A 21,916-nucleotide genomic window follows, 5' to 3' on the forward strand; every position below is an offset into this window, starting at 1 on the left:
GAGAGGAGAGGACAGATCTGGCATAGCTACAGCTAGCAATCATTAGATTTACAGAGGGGAAAAGACATGCTTCCTAGGCCAACATATTTTTTATGAATAATTGATAAGGCAGTCAGCACAGTTATATCATAGAAATGTAATATATATCCGTAATTATAAAACCAGCTTTGTGCAAAAGGACATAATACACTGAAAGGAGATACCAGCCAATATGCCATCCTGAAATAAAATACAGTCACTATTGTGTTAGTTGGCAAAATTTAAATACAGGATTTGAAGCAAGCAAAATGTTCTTTAATCCCATTTTTTAGCACAGTCCAGGCTCAGTCTGCTCAGGAAAATACTGCAAGGCAAAATCAGCAGCTGCATTAATTTGCTGATGATTGAGAGAAAAATGAAAGTTATCCTCATGGTTTTTTTCTTCCTACTTCCTACTCTAACTTACTAATAATACGAGAGTACCAATTTATTCCTATGCGAGTATATGAAGCATACAAATTGAAAAATCAATGTAATGGAAAAAAAAAGATTATCATGCACTGTTTAGAATCAATCAGCTAGAAACAGAGGGGGGAAAATGCGAAGGCGGAGACATGATGTTTAGAAAACGTACACATTGTACCTACCCTAAGCTAGAGTGTTTGTAGGAAAAAACTACCCTTAATCTAACATGCAGACTGAGCTACATTTTTTGACCAGAAAATCACCTTATTTCCAATCTTTTCTAGAGAAAGTCATCAGTTGTCTTTTCTTCTTTTAAAAGTCCCCAAATAATAAAAATATCAATCCCTTTGCCCATAAAAGCCAGACAAAAGCATGTAACAAAGATTTCAGGGTGAAGGGATCACAATACTCAAAATGCTTTATTAGCACGACGTCTCAGCATCGCTCACCAGAACGCTGATGGCCTATTGTAGCCCGAAGGACAGACTTTTGTCGTATGTGACAAAGTCCCTTGAAAACATTGACAGCAATAGTTTTTAGTTGTGGTCTGAATCGCCATTAGCAATTGAGTTTAAAACTTAGATCCCTCAGTGGTGAACACTTTCTTCGGCCAAAACCGGCCTCTACTAATCAGAAATAATTACACTGTACGAGTCAGATGTGTAACAAATGGGTCTGAGTCTCAGTTTGGAAATACATTCAGAGGAAGTGGAAAGAATGGCTACTGGCTCTGTGACAGGAGATTCAATCTTCATAAACCTGCAAGAGAGGGGAGGAAAAAAAAGCGACACAAATGCGCCCTACAAAAGAACAGAGCAGATCACAGCTGGAAGGAAGGCAAACCTTTTAATCAGGTCCTTGAAATACAAGCTGCAGGAAGCTAGAACATTTTGGTGGACTTCAAACTCTTTGCCTTCAACAATAATTTTCAGGTCTGTAAACTCTTTCGCTCTGCGTTGCTGGTTCAACTCCTTCAACATTTCTGCAGAACAGAGAAGACAGACAGTGCCAGGGTTCCCATTAAGAGTTTTTTATTTTTACTTTTTACTTTTCATTTTTTTTTTTGTAAAGAAGTAGAGAAACAGGAAACAACTGATATTTTTGTTGGTAAGATTGGCTCAACACAGACAGTCAGAAGTTACAAACATAACGTATTAAAAAAAGAAAAAGCAGGAACCAGTAGGTCTAAACAACTGAAATATATATACAGAAAAAAAGCAAAAACGATCCTAAATTTGGAAGGGTTAAAAACAAAAACAAAATATCAGCATCAGCAAATCAGAAACACAGAGAATGCATTATCACAGAAAAGCTAAAATAATTTGTTATAATAAAAATCAAGAGCTAATGAATTTCTATCCAAATGCAAATAAGTTTTGAACATACTAGAATAATATTAGTAAAAATATGGTATTATGGTGCAATATGAACTGGATATGGGTCAAAATAATAAAACCACAAAACCTGCAAAAATAACTTATCCTTAACATGGTAAAAATGTGTTAAGCCTCTCAGTTAACAGAATAAAATAGTACTTCTAAATAATATATAAATTACAGTGCATAAAAAATTAGCCAAATTATCCATGCATCTTGCAATATACCTCAGCTATATTGACTACAATTGTATATGTTTCAGAATTAGCTTAAAAGCATCCTTATGATAAAAAATAATCTCACGCAGAGAATAAATTACTGCCTTTTATAGCAATTCCCATTTTTTGCACTCCAAGGATTTTTACCACCACAGCATTTTTATTTTTTAGCCTTCAATGGCTTCATTTACAGCAACAATCAACTTTCACACATCATGAAAGAATCGTAATGATTAAAATAACCTATGAAAGTGTTTCCATCCTGCAATAAAGCACCTACCTTGCGTGATGCCTCCTTTTATAAAGCCTATTGGTACTAACAGAAAAAAATAATAGCATGCCACGTCTTCATGTGTGGATGTGAACTACTAAGGAACCTACATGTTTTATATGCTGGCTGGACTTCTAAGGGTAAGACTTCCCCCCAACTTTGCAGACCAAAGTGGCTATCAAGATGAATAATATACTTTTCACCTGGGCAATAGTCTGGCGGTTCTGAAGCCAGTGATCAAGATGATAAAAGAGCTGATTTTAAATACTAAAGGATTTTGGTTTTATTTTATGTTTGCAATAGGTCAAGGTTCTCATTTTCTCAGTGTAACACTCTGAACACATTCCTCTTCAGACAGATCTGTAAATCAGCATCAGTTTTTTTCCATGGAGTCCCTCCCTGCACCAAGTAAAAGGGACATGAAGAGCGTGTAGCTATAACTGCATTTAAAACCACCGTCAGGCTTGGGCACTGGGCTGCCAAAGCATCGCCAAAGGGCCTTGTGGTGAAATGGTGACCCAAATAATCTTTGTGTTCTCCTGCTTCCCCAGTGAAACTCAACAGGAATCCTTTCAGCGACGCACTAGTGGTTAAACAACACGAAAGCATGCAAATACACAACTGTTGCATGAAAAGAAACTGAAGTTATCCCGAGCCCCAACATCTGTGGTGCACATTTTTCAGGCCTAAGTAAATAAATGTCACCTTGCACATTTATGTCTATTTAATGGAAACACAGTAGTGTCTGAAAGGCTAATTATTCTGTGCTGAAATGGGTCAGTGCTCTCCAGAGAGCAAGCAGATCATTAGAGAGGCCACAGAAATAACAGCAGGCTTGTGTCAGATCTATAATAGGGGAAAATAAACCACTCTGTCCTGTGGGTGCTATAGCAGGGACTATTTTTAACAAATTCATCTGACTAAAGTACAATGATACATTTAAAGCAAAACTTAATATGGGATCGGAATGTTCACTCTTCTGCAGGGAAGTTTCAGGCTTGTGCTGGAGGTGTGGTGCCTAAAGTCTGACTTGACCACAACCACTTCAGGCCTCGGTTAAAGACCAAGGACGCGTTGGCCACAATGGGTGTTTTACCTGATTTAGGGCTAAAGTGACTCAGGTCTTTGGTTTCACAGGAACAGCACCAGGTGCCTTAGATGCATATTTTTGGAGGAAGTATTCTTCCATCCCTTTTCACATACGAACAACTTTTTTTTCTGTCTTGGTCCATTTTTCTACTTTCACTTACAGCAACTATATTTTCCTCCTGACCAATTTTCAATCATTTCATGCCTTAAAGACAGTTACTTTTCCCTGTAAACTTTCTGATACTCTCTTATCCCCTACTTAGTTGCACTTTTGGTTTCTGTCATTCCCCTTTTCAAATTTGCTCAACTACTGTTCCCCATCCCCATCTGCACTTTTGCTACATTCCTATTCAAATTCCTTTTCTCTGTGTCTTCCCAATCTTCCTTGCATAAGCCTTTCAAGACAAAGGCTCCAACCAAGACTAAGTCATACAAGTTTAAGATTACACTTACACAAGGGGTCAATCTCCATCTCACCTCATTCTGCTTTCTCCTTTTAAAGCTCAGATCAGTCATTCTTAGGGTTCAAAGAGCACAACTGCATGTATAGCAACAGCATAGATGGATCCTGTGCTCCAGGAGAGGAGAGGAAAGGAAACAGAGTTTAGCTGCACTCTGAATGGGCTGGGGGTTTTTGGAGGTGGGGTCAGGGTAAGCAGGACAGTAGAGACCATCTGTGAACTCATGATTATGGCCAAGATTGCTGAAAAACAAGACACAAAGTTCAGCTGCTGTAGTGATGGACGCTGTGCTCTCTGTGCTATCTCCAGTATTGTGAGAGCTGGTCCGAGCATCTAAGTCCTCAAATAGCTTCCCCAGGTAATGAGTCGATTACTTAGACTTTACTGAGCGCCCTTTAATTACATCCAGTCCTGCAATTCCTGGGCACAGTTTCTATCTAGGCTCTTTACACACTTCAGTGTGCTTTATACTGTATGCATTCATTAAGGGATGCAAACCAGAAAACACAGATCTGGAGCAGAGGTGCAATCTGGCTCATAAAAACCAGAAATCAGAACAAGCCCTCATCAGAAAATGACGCTTCTCTTTTTCCTATAGCCATTGGGAGGCCGTAAGTCCCTCCTTGTGCCCCTGACTTGTTGTACCATCCTCCACAGAGAGGTGACTACAAACAGTCCTGTATTTTTTGTGGCTCAGTTTCTGAACTAGAAAGAGAAGAGGCGGGTGGAGAGGAGAAGGAAGTCAGGAGACTGCACTGATTCATCGATCTTCCTCGCTGAGGCCCCTTTGTATTACTAAATAACTAGCAGGCATTAGTATTGGATACAAGGTTATATCAGAACGGACCCTCATTCTCAGAGTATTTGTAATGCTCACACTGTGCTTAGCCAGGCATTAATGATTTATGAGGACTCAGGATGAGTTGCAAAACAAATTTTTTCACCAGGTAATAATGCCTGCCAATGAGTTGTAAAAGGAGAGACAACACAGTGCAGTCCTGGCAGTGAAAAATGATCTCAGCTGTCTCCTGCTAGTCCCTCTTCTGGGCTCCTCCTAATTTTCAGTGTTTCCTCCAACAAATGGAATTTCCTGAAACCTTCAGAAAGGGATGTGCTGGGAATTTCCTAGTGGTTATTTATTCTAGTTTCTTTGTTCTTACAGACCATCTTTCTTTGTTTTCTCTTTTTCTCATTTGATTTTTTTTTCAAAGAGATCCAGGTAAAAATGAAGTGCAAGGACAGTTAAGGTGCAAGGTTTCAGTAGGTGGGCACTGATGTTCCCTCTTCTTCAGCGAATCACAGAAATGCTCTTGCATCCATAGTACAAGGGATTTTCCTTCCTGCCCCAGGTGCACACAGACACTGGGACTGCAGAAACCAAGCCAGTCCTTTCTGTCTTCTTCATCATTACCGATGGTAAATCATCCTCAGTCAAAGATGGGTTCAATGTTCTCTTCATAAAGAAGTACACAATAGACGCCCCATGTTCTTCCATAATTACATGAGCCACGTAGCGGTTGAACCTAAAGGGAACTTGACCTGAAACCTGCAACTGAACTACGGAGCTTGTGAAAGGAAGCGCTTTCTATCTTGCCATTATCAGCCTTCATATCATTGCTTGGGGGCATTTAAACATAACTATATTGAGAGTCCCGGAGACAATAGCGGCCAGAAGGTGCAAGTGACTTTCCTCAGGTCAGGAACAGAGCCAGAAAGAACTCAGAAGCTTTGATTCCTGCTCCCCAGCCCCACCCATCACACTACATTTTCTCCCTCTTAATTAATGGACAAATTACAAATTAAACTGAAGAGCCCATAAGGCTTAGATTAAATGTAGGACCAAGAATAACTGTGTAATTGTGTAAATCGAATAAAGGCTACAGAAATTTTATAGTGATTTTTTTAAAAATTACTTATGATCAGAAATAAAAATGAAAAAGGAACTTATTCCCCAAGTTTATTTATTCCGTATTTCAAGCACAGTGGAGGCTGGATACCCACTCAAAGATCCTCTCTAATGCACATTCCTGTAGCACAATGGAAGCTTTCAGGTTTCCTTCCACTTTCAATAAAGAACTCTTTACTTACATTCTAGTAGATAAGGCTTTAAACGGGGCAGCAAGAGCTAAAATATAATGAGCTGTGAAATATGGAAGAACACTTTTTACAAGTAGTGTTTTTTAAAATTTGCTTGGAAAAACTAACCTGTTATAAAACTGAAAAGGCTAATTGATGAAACATCACTAATTATTCTTTTGAAGAACATGCAAAAGACCAGTGCTTGCCCAGACAGCCTCATGCTTTCATGATTGGGACAGAAAATGTGGGAAAGCCAAGAAAAGTTAACAGAAGGAAAATCCAATTACTTTCTTGCCTTAGTAAGTAAGGAGATTAATTTCCAAGGTTATGCTCTAGTTACGTAAAACAAACATTTTAACCATTAAGTGCCAGCACTGCACACACTTGCTTATTTTGATAGACAGTGGTAGAGCGTGTGTAGCTACAAGAAATTTGATTATGAAGCAGAAGACCTAGCAGTTGAATAGGCGTCACGAGCGACAGGAAAGTGTGTACCATGGCGAGCCTGTCCTATTGAATCACACATTGTCACACAATTGACTTTTTGCCAATTTTAACAAGTCTCTCTTTCTCCTCACTGCTAGGCCCACCGACACACAGAGAGCCCCAAAGCCTGGGGAGTGTCACAATAAACTGCTCCATCTACCCTTGGGCTGTTGATACGTAGCTTGAAGCAGCCGCACAGAGAGATAACAACTGAATGCCTCGTTGCCTCATTAGGCCGGCCTGATGAAGTCATGCCGACACACTTGGCGTTGCAGTGACTGACGCCATTCTCCACTCCCCTGGGACATCCTGACACTGCAGAGCAACTACCACTGAACATTATCCCTCAGGACCACCCATGATTATCAGGCAATGGGTCAGTTGTTTCCCAGTTGACAAATACACTATCGATGATGGCAGCTTCCATGTGGTGTGAAGACAAGTACACACCTCTGGAGAACAGCTTCCTCCTTGGGACTGAGGACAAGAAATAGGTCCCTTATTCCCTTTTGGCCTGAAACGAAATATTAATTAAAAAAAAGGGGAATCAGCCAAGCCTTGTGGGAATCATTAACAGATGAGGATGTCTCAGATACTACCTTGTGATCTTAAGCTTCCTTCCTGGACCCTCAAAATTAAACATCTGGTTATCTGGACTGCCTCTGTAGTCAAATAGAGACAGAAACATGTCTCATGTGCAACCCAGCCCCTTCTGCATGCTAGGCCAGGTAGGATGAACTACCACAGGTGTCTCTCCCCACAGATTACCAAGGGAGATTAGATATTTAGCTGAGCCTGGAGTTTTGTGGTTTTTTTTTTTTTTTTTGCACAGAAGGTGAGAATTAATCTCTTGCAGATAAATACTTTCACTTTTTCCTTTTGGATCTCAATTCCAGTTGAACTTCTTCATCAAGAGCAGAAGGAGAAGGGGGCGTAAGAAAGCTGGCACTCGCCTATACAAGGATCCTTTATCAGTAAGATGGGGGAGGCAGACAAATGGAGGAACTCTCTCACTCTGTACTGTGAAGTGCCAAGGCTGCTAATGGCTTGGGATGGAGGTGCTAAATGCTGGCTGTATGATACTGGTGCGTCCAGCCCTCCTCTCCCAGTCTGTGTTGATTATGGAGGTTCCACAGGATGCCATCCTGTTCCAAAGGCATCTGACAATGCTTGACTACTTGTGGCCATCTCCTGAACATTTTGCTTTCATAAATCCTTAAGCCAGATAAAATGAACGGAGAAAAGCTGACCCCAAAGCACAGGCTCAGCGAGGCCGTGCCGTACAGAGTCTTTGCTACCCAGCTACACTCCTGAGGGAAGATGAAGCATATGCTGATGGAGAGGTATCACTGCTGGCGCAGTTACACCAACCTCTGAACAAAAGGCAATGAGAGTTGTCTTCTGCTGGGTTTTGTCAGCACAGCAATGTGAAATGCAAGGTGTGAAGTTGTCATATTCTGAGCTGATACAGCTATGGCAGTAGGACTTTGTAGTGCAGACCAACCTGTCTAGATCTTAGTCTTGTTGACACTGTTACACACCTGTGCTGCTAAGAAAACAGTAACAGATGCTGGAGAGTGGCAAAATATTTTTAAATCCCATACTGAACCACACATATGTGGCTGTATATGATAATTCTGCTCAAAGCATTGTTGGAAATGAGTTGCCCCATTGCACTAAACAATATTCCATTGTTCACATAGACAAATTCTTCTCACCTTATTATGATGAGAAAGGATCAACAAGTCAGCTGCAGTGATTACTCACTTGAGGAAGACAACTCCATGTGTAAATGGAGCCTTTCTAAATATATTAAAAACTCAGGGAAGTCACAGTATCTTGTTTTGAAAACAATTTTCAGGCTATTATCATCACTAGAACTGACATTAGGAGGTACCTCAAAGATGCCTTCACACATTTCAGAGTTGAAATTTCCCTATGTTAGGCCGTAGAACTATTTTAACATATTTTCTGACTATATTCAGAGATTAGCCACACCCCTCACTACTGGAAAATCTACTTTAAATGCAACTTTGGAGAGTTTTTGGTATCACAGCTATGCATAAAAATCATTAAAAAGGGAGTTTGGGGGCTAGAATGCCTTTTCTGCTTTGATTTATAAGGTAAAGTCTTCTATGGTATACATGCCTGCTAATTTATAATCATACAGGGTTACAAATGCACAGTGAGCGTATGTGACTGGTGTTGAAAATGAACTGCATTTACATTACATATATGGATGCACAGAAAGAATGAGAAAAAAATATGGAGACAATCCGATCTCTTTAGTTTTCCAACACAGGCTGTGATCCACGCAGGGACAAGCAGCAAGACCAAAGGATCCCATACAAAAATACCCACTGAGATGTTGAGATAAAGATGCAGCTTCTTATATCAGGATCTGCTGTTGTTTTTTTATTTTTTTCAGGATTCACCCCTGATTAAATACAAAGTTGTCTGCAGCCTGTTCTATATTGGCCAAGGCAAACAAACCCTAGGGGATCCCAGCAAATTGCCAGCCTGGCCCCCTGTTCCATATATAACATGCCACTATTTCAGTTAGCACTGTAACTTGATTTCCAGGCAGAAAATAATTTTCTCTGGAGACAAAATGAGAGAGAGACAGGCAGAAAGAGAAGGAAAAAAGAATATGTGAGTGCAGGAAACGCAGAACAGCCCAGATTCAAAGAGAAATTTAGTTCTGATTGTTTTATTTACTTGCAGGCAGCCCTGAATATCAATACACACTTAAGGGAAGGCTAAAATATTTATTACTACGTGATCTGGGATGGATTCAGTATTATCCTAATTGTTTGTAGCAGAAGACTAGCAGACAGCTTTTAGACCTTTTTGATCTCTTTATGTAGTGCAAGGCATTAGCTAAACGTTTCCCAGTTTTGAAGGCTTTGAACAAGAAGCACCCATCTGTGAAACCGATAGTGTAATCAACAGGCTCCCCGACATGTCAGCCATAGTCAAACGCTGACCAGTTTTGGTGGTGTAAGAACAAAAGCTCTGAGTTGTCTATTAACAGCAATCAGTCACAGGCGTGTGCATACGTACAGCGGCAAACAAAACGCTTGCTTTCCAAAATAAGAAGGTAAGAAAAGACAGGTTTCTGAAAATAAATCAGTGATGCATCCAGGACAAACTGCATGTATTATAGTGGGGGAAAAAAAAAACCCAACCAAAAAACCAAAAACCTGTAAGGTATAACACCTGACAATCAAAGACTTCAAAGCACTTAACGTACATTAATTAGCAAGGCAGGGGGGTTCCTCTGCACACTTAAACAAAGGCGGTGCTGCCCAGTTTCAACAGGGGCAGGACTTAATCTTTTCTTAAAATGTACATAAGTGTAATCAACACAATTCTTTGAAATAAAACCATCTTTACTGACCAGTGGCAACACAGTGATTTTCCAGCATTCACATACTACATTATGTGATGCCTAATGAAAGTAAATAAACCTAACTGTAATCTTTGGCATTGAAATATTGCCCTTTCAGAAGATATTATACATCATTTTAAAATAATAAAGTACTAAATTGAAGTATTTAGGCCTATACACTTAGTGGATGGCTTAGTACCAGGCAAATGTTACGTATGGGATATGCACAACTGCATGTGCCAGCATCTCTTGGTCCAGTGGGCATCTCATATGGTAAAGAACTGTTCTTCTGGTACAGACTGTGTCTCCACAGTGAGACCCAGTGATTCACTACACTATTAGAATAGACAAGTGTAATCAACTAATGTAAAATAAAAGAATCTCATCACCGTGTACCAGTACTTCAGGGATAGCTACAAAGAAGATGGAGACTCCCTTTTTACACGGAGTCACATGGAGAGGACAAGGGGGAATGGACACAAGTTGCTCTTGGGGAGATTCCGATTGGACACCAGAGGGAAATTTTTCACAGCGAGGACAGTCACCATTGGAATAATCTGCCCAGGGAAGTGGTTGACTCAGTCACGTTGGACACCTTCAAGAGTTGTCTGGACAGGGTGCTGGGCTATCTTGTCTATACTGCGCTCTTCCTAGAAAGGTTGGACTAGATGATCCCTGAGGTCCCTTCCAACCTGGGATTCTGTGATTCTGTGAACTCTAGGACCTCCCTTGGGCTATTCTGCAACCCAACAACTCTTCTTCAACAACTGGTTCCCTGCTTTACAGCTTCAGCATGTCGGGGGCTGCCCTCAGGTCCACTCATGGTTAAAGAAGAAATAAGAACAATAAATACAAGGCTAGTAACTTCCCTTATAATTGTAAATGACAACAGGTTTGGAAAAAATTATAAATAAGCTATTTTTTGTGGGCATGATTGCAGAGACATCTGAAGGCAGAAAAACTGGCAGTGGTAGCAGGGGAAAGTGGGAGGAGGGAGCCGGAAGGAATGGTTGGGGAGGCAGCTTGGTCTCAGAGAAAGAGCCCCCTAACTTCTGTGTGGTTTTGAGCTTTAGGAACATGGTATCATATGTTAAAAAAGCCATAAATTGTGTGAGATTTTCTTTTATCATCTCCCTACTTATCACATTTTCAAATCTCTAGATTATACCCGTCCTAACAATGTGAAAGGCTTTATAATTTATTTTCTTCCTTCTTTTCTAAGCACTGTAAAATTTTCCCAGTTTAACAGTGTTGTAGCTGTTCAGGAAATGTTTTGTAAAATGTCCTCCTCACTTCTGCCCAACTCACATTTCCCCCTAACAGAGTAAACCTTATTTTTTTAAATCTTGATTTTTAAACAAACATTTTGTAAGGTCAATACCTTACTTGTTACTGTTAAGTATTTCTGTATAAATCCTAGCAAAGTCACTTCCTAGTATCCATGCTGCACGAATAGTTAGTTTGTACAGTATGGCAAGAGAATATGAGCTGTCACTGGCCGATAATGTAAGAAACCATTTAACTGCAAATGTTTATATTCAGGGAGGAACAAGTTACTGGGAAGTGTTTAAGTAGTTGCCTTACCAAACTCAGAATAATAAAAAAAGACACTTTTAAGACGCCTGTTGAGATTAAAGGACAAAGATTTATTAATGAGCATTAAAATTACTGGGCTCTCTAAGAATTAAGCAAGCTTATAAAGACTATTTTGAGAGCTGAATGGCTTTCACACAATGAAGATGGTTGATAAGACTTGGCTAAAACATTTCAAATACAAACGAAAACAAAGGGACACCTCAGAAAACACGGTGATTAAGTAAAAATTTCAACTGTGAAGGCAATATACAAATTTCACAATCATTTCATAATCCGAAAATGCTACTAAGACCAACCCGCAAAGGTGCTGAACCTATGAAAAGATGACAACAGGCAATTTTGAATCTAGACAAGCATGAAAGAAGCATGTTTTTCTCCTTCTGTGTAGTTATGGAAACAGAGAGATATAAAGCCCCTCCTAACCGAACAAGGGCTTTTTTCCTCTCTCTGCTCCCATCCACAACTTTACAGCTGTCACCACAAGTCATCCCTCTCGCTCCTGCAAGCCAGCAGGCAGCAAGCAGGCATCTAAGGCAAGGAGAGAACAAAAGAGGCTGCAATACAGCTTCAGTTCAAATGACAACCTCACCAGGGCTCCAGCTTGCACTGGGAAGACAAAGTTGTAAAGTTTTACGAAAGAATTGAAGTAAATTTCTTTTCTAGAGGTCTTAGCAGGAAATCAAAGATCTATTTTAATTTAAGGTACTAGCAGCTTCTCTTGCTAATGACCGAAATATCTAGACCAATAGCTCCCCAATGGTAGCCTGCAGGATGATAGGGGTCCATAAAACCACTTGCACTGTTCTGAAAAGCCATATACTAAGTAAAACATTAACTGTTTCCAGCTTTGAATCTGAGCGTTAAAGACAGTGAAAAGTAAGAAACGTTGAGGGCTGACATATATCTTTGAAAGACGTTGTTGAAACCATGCAGTTCTTGAGATGAGACATGCTATAGCTTTAGGTAAACTGAAAATAACAGGATCTAATTTAGATAGAAGATTCTTGATGGGAATTGATTTGTCCGTCTCACAGTGAAAATCAGAAACGCACTGACATAGACGATGTAGAAACTTTCTTTGGTACACAGGACTTAGGGAAAGTCACATTAGTATTCCCATTGATTTGTTTCCTGGGCTTAAACTAGAGTATAATCTAGGGTGCCAAATTTAAAATGGAAATAGATGTCCATCCACAAGCTGTTTTACTGATCCGTGACACACTAAAAGAGGGCTTACTACTAATTTGCAGAAGAGGGTCCTGTATGAGGTCCTTCCAAAGGGCAGATGCTTTCTTGCAGCCTTAAACTCAGTGATGAGATCTCCCAAAAGGGACATACAGAACTGGAAATTAAATAACCACCATTTATTGTCTGTAGTCTTTTTAATTTTTATTTTGCATTCTTCAGGAACACAAGAGTTGGTGATTATTTACTTTGTCTTCAGTGATGTTTTGCCCTACGACACAGAGTAGAACCTGCAGTCTGTAACTAGTGTGTGTCTTAACTGGTTCAGGAGAGATAATTATTATAATTCCATTTTTTATTTCTCATTTCTCTAGACCATTAATTTTCATATTTCATATACATATTTATGAAAACTGCAGTGCTTCTAATTAACTATATGGTATTAGCACTTTATATGTACAAATGAACAACCCTGGGAACAAATTCATTATAAATCTATGGCAAAACTTCAAAGGCTTTGGGATTTCACCTCTCCTATCCTTGCCCTCTACCTGCTCCGGCAGCAGAAGGCTAACATGTATTTAAAAAGAACAAATATCTACCTGTGCAAAAGCTGCCCTTTACATTTCACAGGAAATGTCAATATTTCAAAAGTTGATTTTGTCTTTACAAGTATCGGTGACCCTTTCTGTGGACTGAAGATTTCATACACAGGGTTTTAAAAATGAAAAATGTTCTTAATTTTATTTTTTCCATTTGTACGCACATTTTAACATCGCTTCATAAAATGTCATTAATAGCGACAATATGGCACAACTGTCATGTCTCACTGTGCTGACGTCTTTAGGTTAGTTTGGAAGCATTTTTCTAGGTCATTATTTTTAATTAATACAACAAATTAGTATATTTTTACTCAAAATGTCAAACTCTTTTAATCATAACACAAATATGAAACATTGACCTAGAAAATAAGACATTTCTCTGGTACTAAATAGCAAAAACGTAATTAAAAGCATGACATTCTAAAATGAAAATAGAGTATTTGACCATTTTACATCTTAATGAACTATCATATCTACTTGCTATTTAAATTTTATTAAACTGGATAACAAATATAAAAAAAATTTTGAAGCAACAACATCTCTCGTAACAAATTCTGGAAATATGTACCTTGTTAATGATGGTTAAATGACTTTTCTAATTAGTGTGATTTGGAAAAAACCTGATTGAAACAGTGTCCTACAGCAAAAAATAGTTTCAAGGATAATTTATTTCAGTGAAGACATTGTCAACACTACATCAGGCAGTAGCTGTTTATCTATAATCAGAGTTTGCTTTAACTAACTCACATCTGCACAGTAACTGGTAGAGTTAAACTGATGCAAAGTCCTAGCGGGTGACAGCAAGTGTTCACCAGCTCTAACCAACACACCGAACAGAACTTGGTTCCCACTAAGTACAGTTATAAAGACACACGCTTGCAATACCATCAAAGGAGCACACCTCTTGATTTCCAACACCTTTTGATGTTAATTTTCTAGTCAGCTTAACTTACGTCTTGGATTTTGTTTAGTTTTCCTTTTCTCCTTTAACTGTTACATCTTTATTCTTCAACTCCCTCTTGTACACTTCTGATTTTCTCCTAGCAGTATTTTTTAAAGGTAGTAATATATCACCGAAGAATGTGATTAAGATAATTTGGTACATTACTAAGGACATTAAATTGCTAGACTGAAGTGCAATTTGGGTAGGCTGCAACTTTTTTTAAAAAAATACATAATGCTTTGAGTGCAAAATAAAACTGAAGATGAAGCATCAGCTCTGGGGTCTTTATGAGCAAGAACTCTAAGAAATGAAAAAACCCAGGTGATTCAGATTAAATTTTGCAAAATTCCCAAGTAACTTTTGAGCCTGGGACTTAACATCTCTTGAAAATTTAACCTATGCATAATTTGTCATAAAGAAAAACAATGATTTCTCCTGAAATAATAGGGTCAAGCTGCTTTTGACTAATCTCAGTGATGTCAAATGCTAAAAAGCTAAAGCTGGAAGGAAAGTGCCTACTCTGTAAAACAGCCATTCATCAGAGCTTTAAATCTCCACTTGTTCTGCAGGGAACAGACTGCAACGACAACTTCACATAGAAATAAGACATCCCCTTTTGTAGGGGCTATACAATTCTTGTCATAATCACACAAATTTTACATCATTTTAACACCAATCTTTAGTACTGGTTTAAGAAAAAGAAGTCAGAGTTCAGAACTGGAAGTGCGAACTCCAGCTATTCTTATGGTTTTTTCCTCCGTAGTTGATGGACCCAAAAAGTAGCCCAGACCAGTTCTTTCACGGTCTTTAGTACTCAATCTATAAATAAGAACAATGAATGTAACTCTTTAAAAACAACTGTGGAGTATCGCACAGAGCTTCTAGAAGGGAAAAAGATATTCAATAAATGACTTGGTTTGACTTGAACAATCTTTTTCAAGTCCTTTTTGAAAGCAAAAAGAGAATATGGTTGCTGTACACTCCCACATTTGGTGGGGCACTGAAACATTGTCTTCTCCATGCCAAAAATTAGAAAGCAACAGAGATTTCCAGTATGCTGAACTGGTCCTATTTTTCAAGCCAGGTGCCGTAGACTTGTATGGAATCTACTGTCAAACAAGGCTGCTGAAGAAGAGGGTCAAGTAGAGTTATAAGCAAAATTCAGAGGAGTGAAGATAGGAGCAAACCTAGTGAAAGATATCTTGGAGTGGGATAATGATAAATAAAGTAAGATTGCAAAGCAAGAAAATAAAAAATGAAAAGAAAAAGAAAGGACCTGGAGTTTCAAGGGGCTGTGCCAACCACAGAAAACGGAAGGCATGTTCTTAAGTGCCTAAGGTAGAAGTCAAGACCATGATGAAAATCTGATACTATTAACTGTGCAAAGTAGGGTTGTTTCAGGACTGTGCCAGTGGCAGAAATCGGCCTGGAAATGATCAAAGAGGTTGTTTCATGTTGTGAAAAACACATACTACCTCACATACACATTCTAGAAGTGATCCAGGAATGTTAATAGCTGTTATGCTGGAGTTAAATCCTCACAGACCAGACGAACTCTAAAATAATGCAGGTATAAAAGATTTTTAAAAGTTTCACAACTTCCTAAGTGACAGGTATGAAGAGAGAAACCCTCTGCTACATTGGACCTTCCTCAAAGAGACTTTCTTCCTCCCATGAAAACAGAACTATAACTATGCAGCTGTGGCAGCTGTTAGTATATGAATATTTATGTATCCAGAGGATATTTTGGTCTACCTCCCCAGGCATGTTAATATTTGAATAGATTAATCAAAGTACTGAGTTCATGAAGCAAACTGGCCCCTCACCTCCTCATAGATTGATGTGGTTTATATTCTGAATGATGTGATACTCCTGAGCCCAAAAGCTTATGCCTGCATCACCTTGTCAGGTACCTCCAGACCATAAAAGGGAGCGCAGGGTAGCAGCGCTGGGTGTCGAAAGAACCCAGGGCATGACAGAAAAACAGCGCAACAGACCATGGTGATATGCGGGCATCGCTAGCTCAGGACCAAACGCAGGCTGGTCTGGTGGTGCTGTGCTTAAAACTTATAGCTCATCCCTCTAGGAAGGACTTCCAGCGGTCCCAATGGCTTGGATGTATAACTAGCCTGCACTTGGACCTGTGACAACAAAGTCCTCCTGGCACAGTACAGCATGGTTTGCCCCATCAACTTAGGTCTCCTTTAACTCAAGCGGCTCTAAATCACGCTTCTGGCGTCTTAAAGCAAAGCACCACATGTCGCGAAGGGCTGGCCATGACGGGTTGGTAGAAACTTCAACAATAAACCTTGAATGTATTTTTTTCATGGAACTATACAAAATTTAGAGGGTGCATGAATAGTGGCAATACAACAAAACATTTTAAACCGGAACTGAACTAAGTTTCTTTTTCAGAAACACTTTATGTAGACACTCTCACGCACACAAAAGGTGCTGCCATTACTGTGGGAGGATTCTAAACGGCATTAAAGCAAGACTACACTTCAAATTGCTTTTCATGTCTTAAAAACCATCAAAGGAGAACAATGTACTGTACACACCTATTCATTTCTACTAGACTGGAAAGTAACACAACTCTTGCCCTTTCACCAATTTCAAGTTGAAGCATTTATTTTGTATACCTATTTTTAAGTTTATAACTTCACATATATGATACACATGCACTGGCAATATATATTGTTAACCCAGCCTTATTTCCCAGTATTAACGGTATCACATGCGGATCAATGTTTTTAATAAGAAGAATCACAGCTGTCCTTGAGTGACAGAAAAATAACTGAGCTATCTTTATTAAAATCTTTATTCTTTTTTTTTTTTTTAATAGAAGTGGGGCATTCTTGGAAAATCTACAAAATATTTAAGGAAAACATCTGAGCAGGTTGCTTTTTCTCAAGGTTGGGAAATGCTAGAAAGATCTTTGATGTGTCAGCTTTGACAGTTGTTTCAGTCCACCTCTGCTAGCTTTGCAGGAGACGGCTGAGGATGCGATTGCTTTCCTTGCACTCACCGGTCCCTCAGGTAGAGGACAGGAGAGCACTCCTCAAAATGCTGCTTATTAAAGTTGAATTGTGATAAACACACTTGCGTACATTTACACAGGGTACATATTTTGGGCTGAAATTAATCAAATCTACATTTAGCTGTGTAAAAGCCATTTAGCCTTAACTTCGTTATCCAGGCTCCTTCCACAGGCATCTCCAGAGGGAGAGTCTTCTCGCTTCCTTGGACATCTGTTTCAGCACAGCTGGGTTTCCCCCAGGATTGTCCATCTCTCTCTATTAAGTACAAAGGAAGGCTAGCTGATTATCTTCGATTAGCCATCCACATTTTTCAGCTCCTTTGATCCATCTGGTTTGACTCTCATCCACTGAAAGGCAGAGATTGCTGAGGGCTGCCCACACCTCTCCCAGTGGACAGGGAGCACCTGGCACTGGAGCCACTGGCATGAAGGACACCAGGCATATGCTGGCAGCTGATTAGGACAAAAAGAGGTCTCCTGGTCTGGGGAAAATCAGCACGTGACTTTTTTAACTATTTGGGAAGTCACTGGGAGAAACAAAGAGGCTTCTGAAGCCATAAAAGCTCTGAAAGCCCTGAAAAAAAAAAGCATGTGAATTGAGTGCAAAGAGGGGAAGGGGAATTCAGACAGAAAGGGAAGGAAGTCTAGGGTTTACTTTTGACAACGAGGCCGTTGGTCTGGGCATAACTGAGGTGGAAAACAGCCCAAAGGCTGGATGACTGCTTTTGAACAGTAGCTACATAAAAGCAAACCATAATTGGTCCTGTTTTGTTCCTGGCCTATTCTAGTGCAACTTTCATTACAAAATCGCCATTCAGAGCCTAGGAATGTTTGCCATCCAAAATCATGTTGAAGTAATAGAGTAATAATTTGTATACCCACAGAGATTGAGGAACCACAATAGCATATCAAAGAGAAGAGACGGAGAGCTAGATATGCATAGGAAGCTATTTATTTAAAAGCATTCAGGAAAGGTTGTCTTTAATCTGAACTACTTCTGCCAAAAAATAATAATTTGAACGAGCACCAAATGAAGGGCAACTTAAGACTTTGATCCTTTTACGTGTTTACGCCACCCCACTGCTTGATGGCTTTACCATCCCCTGCCACAAGCTGCTGGCTGGATTTCTTAGGAGCTGCTATTCATCCCCGGTCACATCCTCATCTGCGGTCGGGCTGTGATCCTCAATGTGCCGCTATCCCAGAGCCCCTGACCCTGCTGGCACAACAGCCCTTCCCCCGACATCTTGAGGACAAGCACAGGGCAACCTCCACCACCTCATCTAATGGTGAAGATGACAAATGATGTGTTCACTCTGGCTCTGGAAGTCCAAACATACCCCCCACAATTTTGATCACAGAAAGTGTGGCTTTGTTTGCCTTAAAACCATGCATATGTCATTTGAACCATTAAGAGCCACAGACAGGCTGAGACTTAGCACTCCAGCTTTACCCTGCAACCCGAATCTCCTGGCTGACAATGAAATGCTTCGTTGCTGCTCTGCCAGGACGTAATTTTCTTTCCACCCAGCAACAGGCATGAAGGCATTTGAAATCATACTGTAACCCTGACAGGCGCTCCGAAGCCTTTCAAGGCCAGCAGAAAGAAAAAAAGACAGAGAGGGAGAGAAAGAAAGACAGAAAGAGTATGCAAGGATGGGGAAACTACACTGAATTAGAGTTAATTAAACCCAAGCTTTGACAATGTTTAAATAACAGGATTCTACACCTAGCCCTGGAATGCCTGTATGAGCTGTCATTTAATTTAAAAGAGCACAATAGCTAAATGCCAGTCTTCAGGCAGATCTTTTGCATCTTTCTGATACTGTATTAAAAAGATATTATAAAGCAGAAGTTCAGTATTTTTTTTAGAGTTTGACAATAGCCTTCTCAAACTTCACATCGCAAACACTCGATATGGCACTTGTTCTTGTGAAACCAGGAGAAGAGTAATCCTGGACAGCTCTGGGAAACCAAAGCACCAAAATCTAGAAGTCAATCTCCTATGCTAAGTCTCAGTTGAATTTGAAGATGGAAAAAGGAAAGCGCTTTTCTAGCAAGACAAATCACCTAATAGTAAAATGCCCCTAACATAAAATCAGTTTATAAAAAAGATCATACACAACCCCCCCCCATTTGTAAAACATTGGATCAAAACTAAGTGAATATTGTATTGCATGTGTTTGAAGAACAGTGCTAATGCTTGGCAGCGTTATGTTCAGCTTTTAATTTTCAACATGCTTTAAGAAGGAACTCATGAATTCTCCCATATCCTGTTCAGTGATGGCTGTGGATCTCTTTTCAACTGCAAATTTTCAAAAATGTTTTTTTCAGCTTGAATTTATTTGAATTGGCATTTCTAACTGAAATCAAAACAACCAGAAATTAAGTACCATATTTTAATATAAATGTTGATAAATCTTTCATATTTTAAGCTACTTTTTTGCAAATAGTGTATCTTCAATGAAATTTGGCTAATATTTCTTCAGCTATTTGACATTTAAAATTTTGCTATATTCATATTTGGTTTTGGTGCTTCATCTCATATTACTCACAAGACACTCAAAAGCAGAAACATGCAAAGCAACCGAAGTTGTCAAATCAGTGCACAGCAGTTTTATGGAAGAAAAATACAGCAAGCTAATATTTAGTCTCTCAGTGATGATCTTGATGCACTATAGTATATTGAGAATAGTATTAAGGGCTCCTGATGTCAAACTTGACACATCAATTTGGATATATTTTTGACAAAAAAATAAAGTAAGGTCACAAAGGTAATCCATGGCAGAGGTAGCAATTTAGAAGAGATGCTAATTTAGAAGCTCCTCGCTTTCAAAAAGCAGAAAGCAACCTCATTTTGCACTAGTCAGCTGGAAATACAACACTCGTGGGTGCCCACCCAGATATGAAATCAGAGGATAGTAGCTGAGCTTCAGGTGATTTGGTGTAGATAACAGAAATAGGAGACTGGTGTTCAGCCAAAAGTACAAGCAGAGAGATAATCACCGAGGACAAGATTGAAATTGCCCAAAGACCTGGGTGGACACAAGCTTTGGGGTAACCTAGAAAGCACTGCCTGGCGCTGCCTGGCAGTGGGGCACCCAACCACTCCGTGGGCATCTCCCTTGTGAGGGAGCAGCTCCCTGGACACGAAACCCTGCAGCTCTCAATCCCGAGTCACAGCCCACATCAAACTCCACTGTAGCCCAGAGTGTGGCATCAACCCTGTCCTGGGTCCAGAGGAGCACAGTCTGGAGGATACCTTCTTTAAGGAAGGTGAATAATTGAATTATGGCGCCTGAAAGTTACATTCAAAGGTACGACAGACTGAAAAGTAGGACTTCTGTAAGGGTTGTTTCTGAAATTGTTTAAATACTAGCAGAAATCAGCCAAATAAGGTGGATGGGTAGACTGCCTGACTGTAATACAGGCTGAATCTCTCCCTTCCAGAACGCATTTATGTGTACAGATAACCCTCCCTTCCTTTTGGAGGCTGTCAAATGTTAAATAAATGCTCGGCTGAAATACAGAGTGCTCTTTGTGGGAGAATGCAACATCGAACTCTTTTAGCAGTTATCCCTCTCACACGTACCTGAAAGAATTTCAGTGTCGTACTACAATATGATGGGGTCGCTGAGACACAACATTATCCACACTGTGAACTGTGGAGCCGAGCAAAAGGTGCCAGGAAATCAAATACTGTGATACAGGACAAATGACATTTCTAAAGACAACAAATAACTCTTTATTTCAATCTGGTGGAGGAAAAGCAGAAAGGGGCAACACACTGTGAAAAATACAGGAAATGAGAAAAGCCTGGGCTATTAATAGTTTCAGAGTGAATTAATACAGCACAGAGAGAAATATTCCTCTTTTTTTCCCTCTGTTGGGCTCTAGTGCCCTACTAAAAATCTTTTCTCTTTAAGCAGTAACCTTCACGGATCTTAACACGGGTCTAGATTTGCTTGCGTGCCTCGCTCTTGCTGAGAAATCTGTCCTTCCTAATTACTTCTAGAGCAGTGACAAAAAGTTTGTTGATCTGACCAGAGAAATTCTGGCAAGTAAAACATTCAGAACTGTAACTATGAACATGTCGACTGCTGAGAGATGGGGATGATAATAGCGCTGTTGATAACAATAAAAGGGACATAGGGAAGGATGAGAAATTAATTTTTGGCCCTGTTCCATTTAAAGCAACAACAAAGGACATCTAAAAGAGATGTCAGAGGCAGAGACCCTGACAAGTCATCTAAGAGAATATGTCAAAGAGGCAAGGGGCTGCTTACAGAGATTTCTCTACCTGGCTGAAGTGATACAATCTTCCTTCTGGACTGTCTCCCCAGAGACTGAACACAGGTATAACGGTAAGTGATTTTTTTTTTTTTTTGATTAAGAAGGCAAGAAACTCTTAAAAGATCTTGATATGCAATATATTTTGTTGCAAAGCCTCATGTTAGGAAGTATGCTGCCATCAGAAGCAAGCACTCTCCCTTTTCTTGAGGGAAAACATGCAGCAGCTCTGCGGTTTACAGCGGGCAGATACACTACTGGAAATGTTTTGGAGCTTTCTTATTTATGCTTTAAATAAAAAAAGATAAACTCCTATCTCTTCACATCTTTGAACAGTGGGTCACTTGTGCTTGGTCTGTTCCCTGTAGCCTTTTGTAGCACTGTACGACACATGCTCAAACACAGGTGCTTCTCCAATAGCCTTGACGATTTCCTTCTTTCGTTC

At 39.7% G+C, this 21,916-nt stretch overlaps 1 protein-coding gene across 5 annotated transcripts in view; it reads right to left on the reverse strand.

The window, feature by feature from the left end:
- The window catches only part of KLHL29 (kelch like family member 29), a 416,272-nt gene that overhangs the window by 73,378 nt on the left and 320,978 nt on the right, over positions 1-21,916 (reverse strand). For all 5 annotated transcript variants that reach the window (XM_075086712.1, XM_075086713.1, XM_075086708.1 and 2 more), the window contains one exon: positions 1,288-1,426. In XM_075086712.1, coding sequence (XP_074942813.1) covers positions 1,288-1,426 — 139 coding nt within the window. The remainder of the gene's footprint in view (positions 1-1,287; positions 1,427-21,916) is intronic.

Source organism: Phalacrocorax aristotelis, chromosome 3 (genome assembly GCF_949628215.1).
Source record: "Phalacrocorax aristotelis chromosome 3, bGulAri2.1, whole genome shotgun sequence".
Taxonomy (NCBI): Eukaryota; Metazoa; Chordata; class Aves; order Suliformes; family Phalacrocoracidae; genus Phalacrocorax; species Phalacrocorax aristotelis.